The following is a 23,257-nucleotide window of genomic DNA, read 5'->3' as shown; positions in this document are numbered from 1 at the left end:
CGTTACACAGTTAGATGAAGAGTTTGTATAGTGAGATCGAAGGTGGCTGTACATAGACTGGTTAGAAAGACGCCAACGTTCACCATAGTGTAAGGAACAAACAGCTATGGCGTCCACCTTAATAAGATTTAGGACCTACTTTCGCTGCGATGATTGAAGCAATCCTCTGGGACATACCTTCCAAAAACGTACGATAGCGATCAATGGGAATTTTAGACCATTCTTCTGTAGGCATGTAATAAGGTGCTGTACTGTTGTGGGGCAGACGACAAACAAGTGTGTCTTCTGACCAGAATTTGTAAACTTATCTTTTACAAATTATGTTATTTTATGAATAACTACAGTGTCATCTATATGCCATGCACAGATATCGACATTTTTTAACCCTTGTTTTGTTTTCATTGTAAATATTGTGGAGCATCAACATGAGAAATTTGTTCATCTCTGACTTAAAAACTGGTATAGTACTGGTAAACGCCCCAGTTCATCCCACAGATGTTCAATAGGGTTGAGATCAGGGCTCTGATGGCCAGTCAAGTGTGGTGATGTTCATGTCTACAAACCACGCAGTTACAGCACCAGCAGCTTTATGTTGCTGAAAGAGACTGGTCAGTTCCGTAGAAACGTCACAAAGTAGGAATCATTGGATTATCCAGAATATTATTCAGATACCTCTCGGAGTTCAATGTTCGTGGACCTACAAACAAAGGTCCGAGGCCAAACCAGGAAAAAAAGAACCATACCATCACACAGTCACCTCCGAATTTCGTAGTTGGGGTTATGCTCTAATAAGAGACCGGGAATCCGCAACATCCATATTCATCCGTCTGCTCAGCATAGGGTGGAGCGTGATTCGTCGCTTCATAACACATTTTCAAAGCTTCCATCCCACTTTACACGCCCTTTGCATCCCTGAAGGCGAAGCTACATATTGGTTCGGGCAATGTGGGGCTTGCATATATTGGTCCTACTATGGAACCCATGTTGTGAACCTTGAATATTTCTGAATATTTTTGTGCAGATTCGTGTTCCAGTTGATCCGGAACTCCCCATTCAGCTTCTCGACCGATGAAAGGTGGTTTTTACATATTATCCTTCGTACCACTTTATGGTACTTCTGACCTGGCATGGCGCAATTTGTCAACAATTTGCCGAACAAATAGGCCTGCGACATATCTTCCTATGACAACGCGTCTTTCAAACATCGTCAGTTCTCTTCTAGCAGCTATTTCACCCGGACACAGTTGCACGTACTTGGGACCATCATATACTTCCAATTTATACCGGCTACAAACACGTGACTCGTTACATGGCACGATGCACCTTGCCCATGAGGGTGTCTGTTGACTTCTTTATAAGCAGTGTATATATATATATAGTGAACGAAGTTTGACAGACGTCTGCACGTTGTATTCAATACATAATGGTTCTACCAGGAACAGAATGTTCTAGAAATAAGTTCTATATGTAGAAACCAATAAGCACATTTCTAAATATTGATTGTATGTAGAATAAATAGAAACCCTATAGAATATCGCTAATAAACTAGAATGTAGCCAAAGAATGCCTGATATAAGAAAAGCCTAGTCTTCAGCCTTTGGTTTTAAACCTTAAATAGTGTTCAGGCTAGTGGCTCTGAAATAACATAACTTCAGATATAAGCATATATCAAATTCTAGAAATTTTGTTCCAAAACAAATGTTTCTATAAAGTAAGTAATTCTGGCTTTTAATTTATTCTCAGATAAAAGTAACATCGAGATGAAGGAAGAGCAAATACGACAGGAAGTCCTAAACTATAGATGAACTGAAAATTAAAGTGGAATCAATCATACTGGAGATCTAACAGGTTTTGAGGAAAGTGGTGAACTTAATAATGTGGGTTCCAATGACCGCTATATGAGGAAGATCCCTAAAATCTGCAAATAGAGAGTTAGAAAGAGAGTAATAATTAATCATATTGATTGTTTTTCATGAACGGTACAGAAATTTCAAGGGTTTTTATCTGGGAAAAGTGAGCTGAAAACAGTATAGCTGCAGTGGATGTCAGGAGGGTTTAATTACTGTTATTTTCAAGAAGGCAAATATATCCTTTTCACTTAAGTATGGTATAACGGAGTTACGAGCAGTGTATATGCTCGTATATAAGCATTGTTTGTTAGAAATGAGGCAGGATTAGTCTCAATATAGCACTCTATATTGAAATAGAGTGCTATATTTCCCCATTGAAAAATAATACAGAGATTAGGAGCTTCGTTGGATATGGATCTTCATTGAACAAATAGACTTAAATACGAGATGCATTTAGACTTGTCTTGCTTTTATTTTATTTTTAAATCTCAGAATAATGTAAATGCAGAATCAAAATAAACAAAAATATTAATAATCTAAATCAAGTGGCTATTAAATACAGTATTATTTCGAAGCCGAAGATACACCTCTCCGACACTTCGAGTTCGGAGTACTGAAGGAGAGTTTTTACTCTCTTAAGGTTTCTGCCTGGTCTCTGAAGAGAACCAACCAGTTCGAAATAGCTGTCAGGCCAGTGAAACCTTATCAAAATGGACCAATAAAAGGCGAATATATGGACATTTGGGCAAGTGATCATGCCTTCTATATGGTCCGCGCTAGGACAACTGGTAAATGACAGTGAACTCTCGTATAAACTCTCTGGTCAAGTTTTTTTTTATGAAACTTCCATAGTTTCTACATTCGGCTTTGAAATAATGCTGGATTTAATATCCACTTGATTTATATAATTTTGCATCGCCGAACTGAAGCCTTTTGGCTCTTTATTTTAGTAAAATATTAATAATAAATGAGAATTTAAATGAAAATGTATTATTTACATAAAATGACAAAAAAAAAAGAATTATTGTAGAAGATATCACTCACTTGGGTATAAACTAGAGGAATGCTAATCCAGTCGTAACCCCACAGTAGACCACATTTTGATCTGAATTCATTCAACTCCTAAATGAAATGAAAAGCAAATGAGTTTTAATGTTAATTTGAAAATCAGATAAATTTTTAATAATTTGTTTTATTTAATCACTGAGTCTTATTTAGTAAATACGAAATGTTTTACAAGCACAGAGCAATTGCAGAATATATTTTGAATGTTAGTCCGACTGGATTCTCCACAGAGAAAGAACAGGTACAAGCTACTCCACAAACTGGTATTTGCGAAACAAATACTTATCGCCAAGTTTGAAGATTACTGTCAGGTGACCTCATAAAACTGTAAAATTGGCGCCCGTCTCCATTATAAATACCGAATGCAAAATAATATCAAAATCACTGTTAGCAGGTTCAAACATGCTTTGAAGGAAATAATTGAAAAATAGCTGAAATATTCTATCCCAGTAAGATCTGTCCAGGATAATATACACTTCATTAAGGATATGATAAGTGTTGCTAAAAACAACAACTTTGAAATCATGAACCTTTTTATACTGGATAAAGAAAAAAGTTTTCAATCGCATTGAACAGTTTTACTAATTTAGCTACTTGAAAGCCTACTGCTTTGTATCATTCACTCCGTTAGGATGTTAAAATTCAACACTTTCCCTTTTCTACAAAGATAAATAAAAGATATGTTGCTTAAGGCAACCCATCCTAAGCGTTCTTACCGTATACTAATAATGTAACCGTTATAGCCTTCAAAGAGGAGAATTTCTCCCAACTGAAAGCACACTGATATCCAGTGATTATAAGATAACAATGTTTCATACTCAGTCTTTCTCGGCATCCTTAAAATAGAATAGGCCACATAAACGTCCCACAGAATGTAACTTCATCTCTGCCATTAGAGGTCTCTCTCTCTCTCTCTCTCTCTCTTTCCCCTTACTATTTTAAGAATAACAACAGCTGACGTGTCAAGAAATGTGACAAATTTCAACAGAATTGCTCTTTAAAGATGGAAGAACTTAAATCTTCAGTATACAGTGAAGTCGGCTTCACTTCCTGAGATCCCTTATGGAATCCTTCCACAACATGGTAAAAAAATTCCATTACAGAGGGACAGGTCTTCTTTCCTGCATCAAACTAATGAAACCTGATCGTCTTGTGTGACTCTTTTTCTGGGCTTCACATGGCACTTTCTGAACTTACTCTGAAATTTGACAGAACAGACAGACATAACTAAATCTGTCCTTCGAGGCTATACCAGAGCGTATACACCTGAAGAGTGTCTCTGATCTACCCAGTGCAATGTAGTAGAATACCGAGTGCAAATCTTTTTCATCAAGACTAGTAATGAACTGACGCGATCATACATCTCAAATGTTAAAAAGATTTAGAGCACCTTGATTGAAGAGTGCCAGAAATCATTATCTCAGATAAATCTCTTCTCATCCCAATAACATCATCCTGTTGGGACTTACACTACCGGAATAGAGCCAACAAAGAGTATCCCAATATTCAATAGAAAATATGGCACAAGTTAAAGATGCAACCTATACAGTCACGTCCTTCAGCATCTTCTCCGAGAAGTGGAATCGATCTCCCACATTACCAAATAACAACAGTTCCTTTATTTTAACATGAACGCGTTCAATGTTTCATAAGACCTTTAAGAATTTCAAAATGAGCTAATCCAAATATGGTCGAAATAAGTTGAACGGTCTGAAGTTGAATTGCTATCTAAAAGCCATTCTACTACGGTTCCATTTCATTTTAATCTGGTTAGGCTGAATTTTTTAAGGGATTTCAACTTCATCAACTGAAGAAACAGTTACATTCCAAATTTGGAATAAATCCTCTTTAAACGATGTAGAAGTTTATTGGGGAAGAGAAGGCGGAGAAGAAGAAAAGAAAAGAAGAAGAAAAGAAAATTATGTTTTTGTTAGTTTTTCGTTATTTTCAAAATGCTCTTAAGTTGATAGGATTTGAGACCATTTCAAATGTGCACGCTGTACTCTGTTGAATATATCTATTGAATGAAATCAATTTAACTTAAAATCCAAGTAAACAGCACCTATTTTGACCCTAATGATTCTTATAATATAATCTGAGTAGACAGCGACTAGCTACAGTTACTTTGTTAAAGTGCTGCTGCGTCAATTTAAAATAAATTTCTACTCGTTCGCGTTTCACTCATACTAATATTAAGTGAACTGACACTTCGAAATACTGAAGCGCATTAGAAAGCCACAAAAAATAAATTAAAATAAAATAAAGCAATTAAATGAAATAATTTAAAAAAAAACTTGGCAGAACCATTATATGACCTGAAATCGAATTCAGTTTTTAATTTAATTCACCTTTATGGTTTACGATATTAATAATCATACTTACTTCCATAATCAGCTTTAGTCCATTAGAATCTGTTATGCGACATTCCTGCCTTGCTTCTCGGAGAACATTTATAAACCATGTGCATGGAATCCAAAATGTGTTAAACTCGGTGGAAGGCACAGATTGAAACATTTCCAGTTCTGTCTTCGTCAGGAATCCTGGGTAGAATGTTCGAGTAGAACTGGCGTGAAAAAATGTTTCTTCGTATATTTCTTAAATGGATAGATATTTCAATATACTTTAAAGTCTATAAGAAATTTAAAATTTTTAATATCAAATAACCAAATATTTAAATATTACTGTTTATCAAATATCACTGTTAATCATCCAACCGTACAGAGCTATATATATATATATATATAGGGGAAGAGAAGGCGGAGAAGAAGAAAAGAAAAGAAGAAGAAAAGAAAATTATGTTTTGGTTAGTTTTTCGTTATTTTCAAAATGCTCTTAAGTTGATAAGATTTGAGACCATTTCAAATGTGCACGCTGTACTCTGTTGAATATATCTATTGAATGAAATCAATTTAACTTAAAATCCAAGTAAACAGCACCTATTTTGACCCTAATGATTCTTATAATATAATCTGAGTAGACAGCGACTAGCTGTCGAATTTCTGAGCAGAAACCCCTACTTACCTCCAAATGAAACTAGTTAACTCACTACATGAAAAGGCCTTATAAAGATTCTTCGTGTGTTAAGCATAATTCGAACGCAATTTTTTTTTTTTCTAATCAAGTGATCTCAAGGCATGTGCAGGATATGTTGATAGTACTACATGAATTATATTGTATTATTTACAGATATTCTGAATACAAGGTTAAGTGATTGGAATATGGCAAAAGGCAGGCTATGAGATAGAACAAACAGAATATTATACAGCTTTTTTTTGTGGCTAGTTTGTGTTATTTGCGGGATGAAAAAAAATTCGAATTTCTGAGCAGAAACCCCTACTTACCTCCATATGAAACTAGTTAACTCACTACATAAAAAGGCCTTATAAAGATTCTTCGTGTGTTAAGCATAATTCGAATGCAATTTTTTTTTTTCTAATCAAGTGATCTCAAGGCATGTGCAGGATATGTTGATAGTACTACATGAAAAGTTTACATATGACAGTACTAATTACCTATTGACAATTTATCTCTAATGACTTTATTTACACGTCTATCTCTCTGCTCCATATGTTAATACAGGATTCAGGTTGATTAATATAAATGACTTAATACTTGATTTGAAGTTTCGATATCAGAGCTCTGAATTAACCATATTAAAGAGGCAAGCTAAAGAGGAAGAAGAAATATTGTAATGTATCGGACGAAGAACGGATTGATTCAGTAAAATGTAGATTATGAGTTAACAAGAAAGAAATTTTAGAAGTGGTTTGAAGAAGGTGAGTGAGGAGAATTATTCTTCATTATTTGAAGGATAAGTATTAAATAATAATACTTAATTTAATATTCTCTATTAAATAATGTTATGTGAAAGATATTTATTACACACACACACACACATGGAACAATTATATGCATGCATAATCATTTCATGTTATTGTTTGTATATTAAAAAAAGAATTTACTTTAGTCAGTATCACTACATTCTTTCTTCCTTATGGGAACTTTTTAGTGAATCAAACCTACTGCAATAGATAGTGATGTATTTGTACGGTTATTTGGGCGTGTAGAAAACCAGTCTAAAAATCAATCAATCATATTGCAAAACTGAAAAATTCTGAATAATAATTTTGGAAACGACTGTTTTGAAACTAGCCACTGGTCTCCTGAAGTGATGATATGTCAGATGCGCACATTCAAAAATTAGACGATACATGTTCTGCTAAAAGTATAGTCAGTGCGGAAGATATAGTGCCTGCTTTCATATGTGATCTGCTTTTCACACTTGACAAAAATTTCTTTTATTGATTTGTTTTTAGACTTTCTCCATTCTTTGACCCGCATAGTAAAACTTAATTCTTATGAGTCTTGTTATGGCTGATTTTGAAAACTTTTCATTGCTTATATAGTAATGTTAACACATAACAGTTTCCATACTCGAATGATCTGCACCCCACTTTCTGTTATTACGATATGCAATTTTACCCGAAATAGTTTAATCCTCTCCCCTTCCCTTTCTCTCTCTCTCTCTCTCTCTCTCTTCATATCTATTGAGTAGAATCCGTACCAGATTTCTTGCTTGTTGATATAGTTTTAGTTTCTTTTTATATGAAGTATGGAATAACTCTGCTATCAATATCAATTGCTGCAGTCTTTTATTGCGAAGCATTGAATTCTGATTTCTGGTGATATAAAAGTGAATGGACAATGGCAACCGTGTCTCTTTGATTATTTAAACAGATGAGATGTCATTTGAATAATATTAAGCTATGCGTTTACCATCGAGAAACTATAAAGGGAGCTGACGCTTTCTTATATTTTGCTACCATCAGTGTACATGCTATGTGAGCTGTCCTTCTTAAGGTATGTTTTCTTAGTTGGGCGAGTCCACACATTTTCAAGCCTCTTCAGGGTTCCAGTAAGTATGGTGATACTATCAGAATAGACGATCAAATTCATCTCCCACACAGAAAAAATTACAGAAATTCATGTGCCCATGGTGGACTGCGAACCAACTGCCCGTTGGTTGAAGAGTAAGTCATTCAGTAAGGTATTCAGCCAATCCGACGTTGGATGAAGTACTGCTAAATAGTTTGCCTTCTCAAGCACTAACTCTGAAATTTTCAAAAGTTCTTGTTGTTTTTATTGGTTAATTTTAAATAGACTTAGCGAGAAACAAAAAAGGTTAAGTATGATCTGCAGTCGACCTTTCAATCTAATGGTCGACTCTCCGTGCGCGTGCGTGTGTGTGTGTAATTTGAGAGAAAGAGAAAGAGAGATCAAGATAGGTTCATATCAAATTTTGATACGAAATACGTACTGAAATAACCTACTGATTCAGATTTTCAGGAAATCAGAATCAGTAGATTATTTCAGTTAAACAGAATGGATACAATTTTAATATCACTTATAATAAGGTTTATATTAGACACACACACATACGACAATCTAATGTCTCATCCAGCGCTCTCCAGTCGTGTACTATCTTCTGCAGATCCAAACGACAATTATCTTCGAGATATAAATTATTTTGAGGATAAGAAATATATTTCACGCCTTTTGACTTGCAAAATAGAATACGTGATGCTATAATATGATATTTTAGATCAGAGGCATAGCTAGAGGGGGCGGCCGCCCAGGACGACACTTTGAACGTTTTTGAACTTTTGTAGTTAATTCTAAAATACAGTCTCGAGAACACATTTCCAAATATTGTAATGCTACTGCGAATTTTCCTCACAATTACTGTAAGTGTTGCTAGTTGTGAGAGGAGTTTTTCTAAATGAAAATTGATTGAATTACCTAGATTACTATGAAATAGACTTCGCCAATGTCATCGACGATTTTGCTAAAAGAAAAATAACATTTTAGAATGTTTGGAATTAAAGTTTTACTTCAAAAAAAAATACGTCGTTTTGACTTTTTGTAGTATTTTTGATGTGTATTGAGAGGGCGGCAAACTCAGGAACCCCCCCCCCCCCCAGGAGGCCAAAGCTCTAGCTACACCGCTGTTTTAGATGTCCCGTGGCATTCTTCTTATACAAATGCGCAGGGACTTGTACGCGAAAAAAAGCATACGTTGGTTTGGGACATTCGAAACTATGAGAATTGTATATTATGTTTGATTAATAAGTTTGTTATGCAGCTGCTTTGCCATGATTTGCTGGATGAAACCCTACTAAGATTATGAGATTTGCTAATTTAGCTTCAGCTGAAATGCCTTTATAAAACTGTCTTCTATTATAGACGGCATTCAAATGTTGTTGTTGTTGTTGTTGTTGTTGTTGTGTTTGAATTATAGTGGCTCTTCTTCTAGCCGGTTTACCTATTTTGCGGGATATAAAACTAGACTTTTCCGAAAGAATAATTCGGTCCTTTTGTTATAAAATGGAGTAATTCATCTTCAGGTTTAAAAAAAAATAAGAAATAAAATAAAAAAATAAAAAAAACCTTTATAAAAGTATTTTGCATCCTAGACGGGATTCTAATCCAGGTCACATTCAAAGCCCACGTCAGTACGTGGGCTCAAAGGCAAAGGACGGAGCTTGCATTAGAACCCAGGTATTATAATTAGATATGCAATCTATTTGACCTTGTTGTAGAACTTTCTCTTTTTCCCTCCCCATACATATTCAAAAGGTCTAAACCCAAAGCATATATTTACATCCCTTCGCCAGATGCATAACTATGTTCGAAGCCATTCATATCTTTATCAGGTTTGCATACCATAGCTGAACTTTCACAGACATTTTCTCCATTCCTCCCTTGATGATCGTTTCCATGACTCTCTGCATTAGGTTTTATCCCAATAAGTAATTGTTCCAGGGTCTTTGTGCCAAATGAATTCAAGTGCAGTCCGTCCCTCTTATGCAAGTCTTTCCTGTCATGAAACACACTCCACGCATCTAAAAACTCGCATCCATTTCTTCAGCCTACAGCCTACACATGGAATCATTTGTTATCATTGTCGTCCTCTCAACTCAGTACTGTCGTATGTGGGTAGCAAACCTACAATTTTTACTCTACTCTCTTAGAATTCTTTCTCGCTTCTTCAAACAGACCTTCACATCCTCTGTCACATTATATTTGTTGTTTCTTAAATTATTAGTTTCTACAAGAACTACATCTCTCTTACTTTTCTTTTCTGTCTTTATTACCTTTGTCATATCTTTACTTTTCTCCCCAAGGAAGTAGTGACTCCCTTGGTAAGTGCAAATTTTATGATTGAATCACCATATCATATCAACTCTTTTTTTCTTATATTTTAATTTACTTACCTTGTTATTATTTTTATGATTATGATTATCAAATTCAGTGCTTTCCTGCCCCTTCTCGGCAAGAAATAGCCGATTAAAATTATGAAACGTTTGAAGTAATTTTAAAGCAAACTGCTCCGCTCACATACGGAGTAATGAATAGTAATTTAGTAATGAATACTTAATTTGCTACGAAAACAGTAAGATATAAACAATACTTTACCTGCTTCTATTAGATGTTCTTTGGTAGGAAACCTTCTCTTGACAGCCATACTTATAGATCTTAAAACGAGCACTAAGGACAAGTTCAGGTATCGCATCAACGTCCTCCGAAGCACTCGATCAGCCTCCTCTAGCCCTGGCACATACAGAGCAATGATATTCATTAACCTAAATTAGAAAAAAATACAGAAAGCACATGTTCCCCTTTTATTGTTATTATCTACGAAATTCACTTACATGGTAGTATAGTGGTTTGGATTATATCAATAAATAGGGCCAACACAAGAATCACTTCATGGTTTCCACTTTGATATAAAGGAAGCGGAAACGAATTGCTCTTAAGTAACACCTGTCACATCATTTCTACGAAACACAAAATTCACTCCTCGGTCGGCCTCTTGTTTCGTTCTTTTTTTCCTTCTTCCTGTTTTTTCTGCACAATTGTACTTAAGATTCTTAAAGTTCTTCGTTTATCGCTGATCACCTTAATTTCTTTTCTTTTCTTTTAGTATGTTATCACCAAAACTCTTTCTGATAATTTTATTCTTTTCGTGAAATATTTTTAACCATTTTAATGAAATTTCAACAGAGACTTTTCTTTATTATTCTTTCCTTTATAGACGGCTAGAACAGAGGCACGGAAGTCATTTTTTCTTTTCCCGAAAAAATAACTTTCCCACACCTCTCGTATTTATTTTAAGGATGGGAGTTAAGTTAATTAACAATTGGTATTGCATTATGTCAACCAAACTAAATATATTTTGCACTAAAATATGCGATTATACACAGAAATGGGAGCTACATTTTCTGATCCTTCATTTTTTAAAAATTATAATAATCTTGAATTTATAGAGGCAAACAATTAAAATATGAACTAAACTCCATTCGAAAAAAAATAATAAAATGAACTGCATTAAAACAACATGAAATGATAAAAGAGCTAATAATTATTTCTCATTTGCTTTTCGTTATTTAGAAGCAAGTCTAGATCCACTCCTACTTGTTTTTCTCGTGAGAAGAATACAGCTAAAAACAGTCATAAGAAGATTAAGAAGTGAACTGATTTTGAAAACAGCAGAGAGCATACACAAGGTGCTATGTAGAAAAAGGTAGACAGCATTATAGATAATGTGAAAGAAAACATCCAAAGAATACGTGAACGAAAAAGGAATGCTAATGAGAAAGGAATACTTGAACTTCAGATGAACATTAAACATATACGAACAGTATAAGTATAGAAAAATGTCCTGCTCGTGTGTGTAATCATTACAGTCAACTTTCGTTTAATATTTCAGTAATGAAAAACTAAATTTTCTGATAATTTTTACTGAAAATGAAGAAATGAATGACAACTTTTGTCGAATTAAAATACCATGTTTATACCTTGTTTCTAATTGAAAATTTTGGAAAGGAAACAGGTAAGAAGAGAATTCATGTGAACTGCTAAGGATTTACGTTGCCATATTTGAAGAAAAAGTTGGAAATAGTGTAAAAATATATGGGATTAATTACATCAATTTATAAAGCACATACCTTCATATGATACTGATGAAAAAAAAATGAATACAAATTAATGTAATACTGAACATAACATTGCCAGTTTTGAGAAATGACTCAAGAACCGTGAAATCTCTCTCTATCTCTCTCTCTCTCTCTCTATCTATCTATCTATCTATAATATTGTGCAATAGTAACTTCTATGATCTTCCACATTTATGCTCTTATGTTAAAATAAGATCTTATGTTATCATGTTAAAATAACTCTTAATGGCTTTAATTTATTTTAAAAAAAATTTAAAAAAAAATGTAATTAGCCTTATAAGTGACTTCGATGTAACATACCTCAACAAGAGTATGAGCATGTAACCTCTCTGTCTGACTGCAGAGAACCAAAAACCGGTTAATCCTGTATATAAGATTGTTATGTTTACAATAAAAAAAAATATCTATCTAGATCACTCAGAAAGAATTTTTCTTTCCTCCATGGAGCTGGCGAAACGTGAGGATCTTGGGTGACATTCTTTCTCCAAGCCTCACCTGGCGCTTTCCAAATTCGCTCGAAAACCTGGAATATGGGAATGAGTCTGAGCAGATAGACACCGTAAAGGCCGCTTTTCAAGCCGCTATGCCTGATAGCATAACAGAAGTGGGGCTTATTCCTCCAAACTCAGAAGTTTTGGCGCCTATCTTTCTGATAAAAACCAATAACTCATGGGAGAAACTTACACCCAGCAACACCAACAAGATCTACAGCACCCTAACACAACAGTCAAACCAAAGCACTTTGATGGAAAATCCTGCATCATCTGATCAAACACTATTTCAATGGGATCTACCATATCGCACAAGAGCCATCAAACCTGACGCAGATATTCAGTGGAGAATGTGGCATAATATATTACCTACTCCTACTATATTACGAAAATTTAACTCAAACGTCTCAGATAACTGCCTCTTCTGCTACCAATTAGGAACGGTCCGGCATGTCTACTTGGAATGCCCAGTCAACACTAAATTAATCAGTTTGACTCGGGAAACGGCAGCTCTTACCTGTGGTAATCTTCATACAGAAGAGGAATATTTCAATCTCGTCCATGTGGAGCCAAATAACCATTCATTCTGCAATTACCTTTTCATCACCGCAAAAGCGGTAATATACAACTTCTACCTCAGACATACAAGACCAGACAGCACAGCAACTTCACAGAGAGAGGCAACTGACCAACTCACTGCAGCCTTCCAACAAAAGGTGAGATGTCGGATCCTACACGAACATCACCACCATAGGCAAAACAACACCTTAGATCTTTTCCACCAAGAATGGAATCCACGGAATCAACTCCTGGCTGAGCAGGGCGACTGCATTATAATCCACTTTCCAGCATAGAAGTGACACCTTTACCCCCCCCCCCCCCAAAGAAAAAAAAAAGAAAGGGGGAAGAAAGAAGGATTGTTGTGCTTAACAGTGCGAAAGTTAATCAGCTGGCACTCTCATGTTAATAGATAATATTGTGCAATAGTAACTTCTATGTTCTTCCACATTTATGTTCTTATGTTAAAACAAGATCTTATGTTATCATGTTAAAATAACTCTTAATGGCTTTAATTTATTTAAAAAAAAAAAAAATGTAATTAGCCTTATAAGTGACTTCGATGTAACATACCTCAACAAGAGTATGAGCATGTAACCTCTCTGTCTGACTGCAGAGAACCAAAAACCGGTTAATCCTGTATATAAGATTGTTATGTTTACAATAAAAAAAAAAAAAAAAAAAAAATATCTATCTATCTATCTATAGTCTTGTCGCTGAAGTGTGCAGACGTGTCCAAGGTCGCTCTTGCCTAAAGTTGTGTTTTGTGCGGTCGAATGCGTCAATCAACTTCAAGATTTATATCTACATAATCGTAAGCACCTAATCTATCGCGTTAAAAAATTAGTTTTCTAAATTTGTGAAGCTAGGAAAAGTTATATTAATTTTAAAATTTTAAAATCTTCTTTGTTCGTGTGCTTATTGTTACAACGGTATGCCTTCGAGTACCGGGAATTTGTGATAGCTTGCGTTTCCCCTTATTCGCCCGAAGCAATGGCCAGTATAAACCACAGCATATCACCACCAGCAGCAGCCGGTCCACGCCCGAGCTCAGCAGGAATCGGTCAAAGGTCGCAGAATTCCGATCAAGGAAAAGACACCAGCCACATCGCCAGAGAAGAAAAAGACATCAGTCTCAGCCCCCCGGACAACAACGGACAAAGGTCAGTACTCTCTGTCTCCTATGCTAACATTGTAGCTAATACTTCAGCGCGAATTAATACCACTGCCACAACGCGTACAAACGTTCACCCAGCCAACCGCTTTTCCCGAGATAACGGAATTGTAATTTTCGCAATCGAAAATACCCCACTGGAAAAGTATCTAGATGCAGTAGCTCAACATGTTCCCCCCAAAAATATAACTCACATATCAAGAGTTGCCGGAACCGTACAAATGTACTTTAACAACGCATCTTGGTCTGAGACATTAATTGAAAAGGGAATAGACATCGGAGCATGCCACGTGAATATCTCACCAATCGCAATTGCTCCCACAAAAGTAACAGTGTCAAATGTTCCACCGGAAATAAGCCATCAAATGCTTCGCGGATTACTATCAAAATACGGCGCAGTGACAGGTAAAATCCGAACGCTACGCGCCTCTACAACTAGGCCTGAATTCGCTCACATCAAGAGCTTTAGAAGACAGGCTCTAATGCACTTTGGCGACAATACAATCGGCTCCATACCCAAAATAATCAACACAGAAATAGATGGAGTACCCTACACCTTTTATATTACTGTTGCTGCTCAGTGCTTTTACTGCCACGAAGAAGGCCATGTAAGGAAGTTATGCCCGTATATACCCAGAAATGAGAAACCGGTTAACAACACTACTAACCCTAGCGAATCAGAGAATCAGAAGCAGCAAGCAGCCAACCCCAAAAAACAGAGCATCCCTAACAAACAACAAAGATCTCAAGGAAACAGCTCTCAGCCCAGTACCGAGGAGACAAAATCAAGTGGTAGCACTAAAGAAACCCAACTTTCGAAAGAACCTCCACCAACATCGATTAAAAGCAATCCTAGAGAAAAGGAAACGGAACACAGACAACTAACTAACTCTGATAAAGATACAAATAACGAAGAGGAGCAAGAAACAAAAACGGAAAAAAAGCCAAAGACAAACCAGCGCAGCTGCAGCAGGGAACCTTTGCCTCCAAGCACTCTGGAACCCTCCCAGCAGCCTGTAGAGGGGGATGAAGAGATCGAGCTTCTTGAGTCCTCAGATGATGAAGAGGAAACTGGAAATGCAAGTCTTCCTCACACTGAAGGCCCACTCACAAGTGAGCAGCTTCAGAGCTTTCTTAAAAAAGTTCGAGGCTCTTCACAAAAACTGCTGACAGCCTATGACTACACCGCTGACATCAGTGGCCTTATCACCCAGCTGGAAGAGTTAAGAACTATTCTGGCAGGAAAAAGAGGGAGAAAAACCACCAATCTCAGGAAAAGGATATACTACCTGATAAACGGGCTTGAATCCCAGCGGCAGCGTAACTATCCATAAAGGAAGTGAGGATTACCGCACCAAATAAAACTAAACCATAAAAATAATGAGCACCTCAATAAACCTTCTCTCACTAAACGCTAGAGGATGTGCCACACCACTGCGAAACAGGCTGGTCCTGCAGCATATCCTTGCCCACCGGCCAGAAATAGTTATGCTGCAGGAAACAAACTTCCATTGCAATAGCAAAGCTTCATATCAACACTGGAAGAACTGGCCTTATACCATGCACCACTGTCCTGCCATACAACTTCATGGATCGGGAGTCAGCATTGGAATTCACCAAAACAGCGCTCTAAAAGTAGAAATAATCGATACCTTTCCTGGGTGTGCAATATATGCACTCATTACAACTCAGACAGGAAAGAAAATATATATCATTAACATATACATCCCACAAAATGACCAGCTTGCAGTGCAGGTACTGGAGTTTGTGCGAAACCACCTCAGCAAGGTCAATGACCACATCATACTGGCAGGGGATTTCAACTGCACTCTGGATCCTGCAATGGACAGACAGCAATGCCAAGAACATCGACACTCACTAGTTCAGCTTCTCCAGGATGTAATAAATGACTTCGAGCTGACTGACACCTTCAGACACTTGCACCCACATGAGAAAATGTTCTCCTGGAGAGCCAAAGGTGGTCCTACCAGTGTCTTATACCAGGCACGGCTCGACAGATACTACACATCGATGCACACAATACCCTACATCAGGAGAGTCACATACCATCCATCTCATGCATCAGACCATGATTCCATCCTTCTTAACATTTGCTTTCCTGGACACACCAGATACAAAGGAGGAGCATACTGGATATTTAACAACAGCCTACTAAAGGATACAGAATATCTCAGAACCTCTAAAATCTATATCGAAACTCTCATCAGAGATATACCTACTTCACAATCAATTTCCGAGTGGTGGTCACTTTTTAAATCCAAAGTTAAGGTATTCACCCAAAAATATAGTCACCGAAGAAATTTGAATAAGCATTCAGCCCTTAAAAATTTGCAACAACAACAGCAATTGCATCATCCAGAATCTGAGGAATACCAGTCCCTAGAAGCCACCATACGCTCACACCTAGAGCACTCTGCAAGAGGAGCACTAATAAGAGCACGACGCAAACATATTAACTTCGCAGATGCCCCTACAAAGTATTTCTTTTCACTAGAAAAACGCCAACAAGAGTGCACCACTATATCTGCTATTAAAACAGATAATGGAAACATCATAGAAAATCATGACGAAATCCTCTTATATACCTTGCAGTACTACAAAAATTTGTACCAAGCCAACCCAACATCTATGGAGGCCACGAATATAATTCTCTCCGATGTGAAAAGACTCTCACCAACAACAAGGAGTAACACAGAACTCCCTATCACGTTACACGATCTGAAAACTGCCTGCACCTCCTTACCTAAAGATAAATCTCCTGGCATAGACGGGCTCACCACTGAATTTTATCAGTCCTTCTGGGAACAGCTTGGACCTATCCTCTACAGAGTATTTGTCGAAGCGAATACCAATGGCTTTCCACTCAATATGACAACATCAGTTATCAAACTCATTCCAAAGAAAGGAGACGCGACGAAACTAGGAAACTGGAGACCCATCTCTATCACAAACACCGACTGCAAAATTATATCCAAAGCCATTGCCAACAAACTTAAACCCGCTCTGAGCGAAATAATAAATAGGCATCAGAGCTATTCCATCCCTGGAAGATCTATCCACGAAAACTTACATCTCATAAGGGATCTCATAAGCATAGCGAACAACAACAGTGAAACAATGGGTCTTGTAACACTAGACCAAGAAAAAGCTTTCGACCGCGTTGAACACCTTTACCTCTTCAACTGCTTGAAAGCATTTGGCTTTGGCTCAGGCATCATTCACTCTATTAAAATGTTGTATGCCAAGGCACAGTTTTGCATGAAAATAAACAACAGGCTTACCATAACTGCACCATACAGCAGAGGTATTAAACAAGGCTGTCCACTCTCCGGTCCTCTTTACACAATTGCCATCGAACCCTTTTTGTGTAGACTCAGCATGCTGCTCAAAGCATGCCGCCCTAAACTTCCCTACCAAACCATAACCCTGACAGCATATGCTGATGATGTTACAATCATAGCCCGCAAAGAAGAGGACTTTCATAACATACAAATGGCATACCAACAATATCAGGCAGCCTCAGGAGCCAAACTAAACACACATAAAACCATAGGACTGTGGTGTGGCAAATGGAAAAACCGAACCGATTCCCCAATGTCTGGTACCTGGTCCACAGAGGGAAACAAATACCTGGGGATTTACCTAGGAAACACACCCTCTTATGTGGATAAGAACTGGGAAACACTAAACAAGCGTTTCAAGCAAGTTCTAGGAAAGTGGGCAGCAATACGAGCCTCTGCCTCCACAAGAGGGAGAACAATAATCGTTAACCAAATAGCCACCAGTGTCCTTTGGCATACACTAAAGATTCTTACGCCACCAGTGCAATTCATCAAACAAATAAAGTCAACCATATATCGATTCATATGGAATAAAACAAACTGGCTTTCCTACTCCCAGCTATGTACTTCTCTCAAAGATGGAGGACAAAAGTTGGTCTCCATTGACAACAGGATAACAACGTTCCGCGCTCGATTTCTCATAAATGCCCTACAACAGGAAATATCACACAAATGCACCACTGAGTATATTTTCACTTCTGCCACTAGAGGTCTCTCTCTCTCCACCACCTTAAGAATGACAACAGCTCAAGTGCCTGTAAATTTAACAAACTTCTACAAAGATGCCCTTCGACGATGGAAGAAGCTAAACCTCCAGCACACAGTGAAGACAGCATCCCTACCTGAAATCCTCATGGAACCCATCTTTCACAACACGATGGTAAGAAGCCCGATCACTCAGAAAGAATTTTTCTTTCCTCCATGGAGCTGGCGAAACGTGAGGATCTTGGGTGACATTCTTTCTCCAAGCCTCACCTGGCGCTTTCCAAATTCGCTCGAAAACCTGGAATATGGGAATGAGTCTGAGCAGATAGACACCGTAAAGGCCGCTTTTCAAGCCGCTATGCCTGATAGCATAACAGAAGTGGGGCTTACTCCTCCAAACTCAGAAGTTTTGGCGCCTATCTTTCTGATAAAAACCAATAACTCATGGGAGAAACTTACACCCAGCAACACCAACAAGATCTACAGCACCCTAACACAACAGTCAAACCAAAGCACTTTGTTGGAAAATCCTGCATCATCTGATCAAACACTATTTCAATGGGATCTACCATATCGCACAAGAGCCATCAAACCTGACGCAGATATTCAGTGGAGAATGTGGCATAATATATTACCTACTCCTACTATATTACGAAAATTTAACTCAAACGTCTCAGATAACTGCCTCTTCTGCTACCAATTAGGAACGGTCCGGCATGTCTACTTGGAATGCCCAGTCAACACTAAATTAATCAGTTTGACTCGGGAAACGGCAGCTCTTACCTGTGGTAATCTTCATACAGAAGAGGAATATTTCAATCTCGTCCATGTGGAGCCAAATAACCATTCATTCTGCAATTACCTTTTCATCACCGCAAAAGCGGTAATATACAACTTCTACCTCAGACATACAAGACCAGACAGCACAGCAACTTCACAGAGAGAGGCAACTGACCAACTCACTGCAGCCTTCCAACAAAAGGTGAGATGTCGGATCCTACACGAGCATCACCACCATAGGCAAAACAACACCTTAGATCTTTTCCACCAAGAATGGAATCCACGGAATCAACTCCTGGCTGAGCAGGGCGACTGCATTATAATCCACTTTCCAGCATAGAAGTGACACCTTTACCCCCCCAAAGAAAGGGGGAAGAAAGAAGGATTGTTGTGCTTAACAGTGCGAAAGTTAATCAGCTGGCACTCTCATGTTAATAGATAATATTGTGCAATAGTAACTTCTATGTTCTTCCACATTTATGTTCTTATGTTAAAACAAGATCTTATGTTATCATGTTAAAATAACTCTTAATGGCTTTAATTTATTTAAAAAAAAAAAAATGTAATTAGCCTTATAAGTGACTTCGATGTAACATACCTCAACAAGAGTATGTAACCTCTCTGTCTGACTGCAGAGAACCAAAAACCGGTTAATCCTGTATATAAGATTGTTATGTTTACAATAAAAAAAAAAAAAAAAAAAAAAAATATCTATTACCGCACCAAATAAAACTAAACCATAAAAATAATGAGCACCTCAATAAACCTTCTCTCACTAAACGCTAGAGGATGTGCCACACCACTGCGAAACAGGCTGGTCCTGCAGCATATCCTTGCCCAACGGCCAGAAATAGTTATGCTGCAGGAAACAAACTTCCATTGCAATAGCAAAGCTTCATATCAACACTGGAAGAACTGGCCTTATACCATGCACCACTGTCCTGCCATACAACTTCATGGATCGGGAGTCAGCATTGGAATTCACCAAAACAGCGCTCTAAAAGTAGAAATAATCGATACCTTTCCTGGGTGTGCAATATATGCACTCATTACAACTCAGACAGGAAAGAAAATATATATCATTAACATATACATCCCACAAAATGACCAGCTTGCAGTGCAGGTACTGGAGTTTGTGCGAAACCACCTCAGCAAGGTCAATGACCACATCATACTGGCAGGGGATTTCAACTGCACTCTGGATCCTGCAATGGACAGACAGCAATGCCAAGAACATCGACACTCACTAGTTCAGCTTCTCCAGGATGTAATAAATGACTTCGAGCTGACTGACACCTTCAGACACTTGCACCCACATGAGAAAATGTTCTCCTGGAGAGCCAAAGGTGGTCCTACCAGTGTCTTATACCAGGCACGGCTCGACAGATACTACACATCGATGCACACAATACCCTACATCAGGAGAGTCACATACCATCCATCTCATGCATCAGACCATGATTCCATCCTTCTTAACATTTGCTTTCCTGGACACACCAGATACAAAGGAGGAGCATACTGGATATTTAACAACAGCCTACTAAAGGATACAGAATATCTCAGAACCTCTAAAATCTATATCGAAACTCTCATCAGAGATATACCTACTTCACAATCAATTTCCGAGTGGTGGTCACTTTTTAAATCCAAAGTTAAGGTATTCACCCAAAAATATAGTCACCGAAGAAATTTGAACAAGCATTCAGCCCTTAAAAATTTGCAACAACAACAGCAATTGCATCATCCAGAATCTGAGGAATACCAGTCCCTAGAAGCCACCATACGCTCACACCTAGAGCACTCTGCAAGAGGAGCACTAATAAGAGCACGACGCAAACATATTAACTTCGCAGATGCCCCTACAAAGTATTTCTTTTCACTAGAAAAACGCCAACAAGAGTGCACCACTATATCTGCTATTAAAACAGATAATGGAAACATCATAGAAAATAATGACGAAATCCTCTTATATACCTTGCAGTACTACAAAAATTTGTACCAAGCCAACCCAACATCTATGGAGGCCACGAATAAAATTCTCTCCGATGTGAACAGACTCTCACCAACAACAAGGAGTAACACAGAACTCCCTATCACGTTACACGATCTGAAAACTGCCTGCACCTCCTTACCTAAAGATAAATCTCCTGGCATAGACGGGCTCACCACTGAATTTTATCAGTCCTTCTGGGAACAGCTTGGACCTATCCTCTACAGAGTATTTGTCGAAGCGAATACCAATGGCTTTCCACTCAATATGACAACATCAGTTATCAAACTCATTCCAAAGAAAGGAGACGCGACGAAACTAGGAAACTGGAGACCCATCTCTATCACAAACACCGACTGCAAAATTATATCCAAAGCCATTGCCAACAAACTTAAACCTGCTCTGAGCGAAATAATAAATAGGCATCAGAGCTATTCCATCCCTGGAAGATCTATCCACGAAAACTTACATCTCATAAGGGATCTCATAAGCATAGCGAACAACAACAGTGAAACAATGGGTCTTGTAACACTAGACCAAGAAAAAGCTTTCGACCGCGTTGAACACCTTTACCTCTTCAACTGCTTGAAAGCATTTGGCTTTGGCTCAGGCATCATTCACTCTATTAAAATGTTGTATGCCAAGGCACAGTTTTGCATGAAAATAAACAACAGGCTTACCATAACTGCACCATACAGCAGAGGTATTAAACAAGGCTGTCCACTCTCCGGTCCTCTTTACACAATTGCCATCGAACCCTTTCTGTGTAGACTCAGCATGCTGCTCAAAGCATGCCGCCCTAAACTTCCCTACCAAACCATAACCATGACAGCATATGCTGATGATGTTACAATCATAGCCCGCAAAGAAGAGGACTTTCATAACATACAAGTGGCATACCAACAATATCAGGCAGCCTCAGGAGCCAAACTAAACACACATAAAACCATAGGACTGTGGTGTGGCAAATGGAAAAACCGAACCGATTCCCCAATGTCTGGTACCTGGTCCACAGAGGGAAACAAATACCTGGGGATTTACCTAGGAAACACACCCTCTTATGTGGATAAGAACTGGGAAACACTAAACAAGCGTTTCAAGCAAGTTCTAGGAAAGTGGGCAGCAATACGAGCCTCTGCCTCCACAAGAGGGAGAACAATAATCGTTAACCAAATAGCCACCAGTGTCCTTTGGCATACACTAAAGATCCTTACGCCACCAGTTCAATTCATCAAACAAATAAAGTCAACCATATATCGATTCATATGGAATAAAACAAACTGGCTTTCCTACTCCCAGCTATGTACTTCTCTCAAAGATGGAGGACAAAAGTTGGTCTCCATTGACAACAGGATAACAACGTTCCGCGCTCGATTTCTCATAAATGCCCTACAACAGGAAATATCACACAAGTGCACCACTGAGTATATTTTCACTTCTGCCACTAGAGGTCTCTCTCTCTCCACCACCTTAAGAATGACAACAGCTCAAGTGCCTGTAAATTTAACAAACTTCTACAAAGACGCCCTTCGACGATGGAAGAAGCTAAACCTCCAGCACACAGTGAAGACAGCATCCCTACCTGAAATCCTCATGGAACCCATCTTTCACAACACGATGGTAAGAAGCCCGATCACTCAGAAAGAATTTTTCTTTCCTCCATGGAGCTGGCGAAACGTGAGGATCTTGGGTGACATTCTTTCTCCAAGCCTCACCTGGCGCTTTCCAAATTCGCTCGAAAACCTGGAATATGGGAATGAGTCTGAGCAGATAGACACCGTAAAGGCCGCTTTTCAAGCCGCTATGCCTGATAGCATAACAGAAGTGGGGCTTACTCCTCCAAACTCAGAAGTTTTGGCGCCTATCTTTCTGATAAAAACCAATAACTCATGGGAGAAACTTACACCCAGCAACACCAACAAGATCTACAGCACCCTAACACAACAGTCAAACCAAAGCACTTTGATGGAAAATCCTGCATCATCTGATCAAACACTATTTCAATGGGATCTACCATATCGCACAAGAGCCATCAAACCTGACGCAGATATTCAGTGGAGAATGTGGCATAATATATTACCTACTCCTACTATATTACGAAAATTTAACTCAAACGTCTCAGATAACTGCCTCTTCTGCTACCAATTAGGAACGGTCCGGCATGTCTACTTGGAATGCCCAGTCAACACTAAATTAATCAGTTTGACTCGGGAAACGGCAGCTCTTACCTGTGGTAATCTTCATACAGAAGAGGAATATTTCAAT

General features: G+C 38.0%; 1 protein-coding gene across 3 annotated transcripts in view; it reads right to left on the bottom strand.

The window, feature by feature from the left end:
- Positions 1 to 23,257, bottom strand: part of LOC150105402 (uncharacterized) — a 150,205-nt gene that overhangs the window by 64,490 nt on the left and 62,458 nt on the right. The window contains exons 3-5 of one of the 3 annotated variants that reach the window (XM_090394776.1): positions 10,392 to 10,558; positions 5,298 to 5,509; positions 2,895 to 2,972 (exon numbers count right to left, since the gene is read on the bottom strand). In XM_090394776.1, the coding sequence (XP_090250902.1) occupies positions 2,895 to 2,972; positions 5,298 to 5,509; positions 10,392 to 10,558 (457 nt within the window). The remainder of the gene's footprint in view (positions 1 to 2,894; positions 2,973 to 5,297; positions 5,510 to 10,391; positions 10,559 to 23,257) is intronic. The other 2 variants (XM_090394777.1, XM_090394779.1) reach the window with 2 other exon arrangements.

Source organism: Typopeltis vanoorti, chromosome 6, assembly GCF_054136105.1.
Source record: "Typopeltis vanoorti isolate ZY-2024b chromosome 6, IOZ_Tvanoo_1.0, whole genome shotgun sequence".
Classification (NCBI taxonomy): domain Eukaryota; kingdom Metazoa; phylum Arthropoda; class Arachnida; order Uropygi; family Thelyphonidae; genus Typopeltis; species Typopeltis vanoorti.
This window is presented reverse-complemented; position numbering and strand designations above follow the sequence as displayed.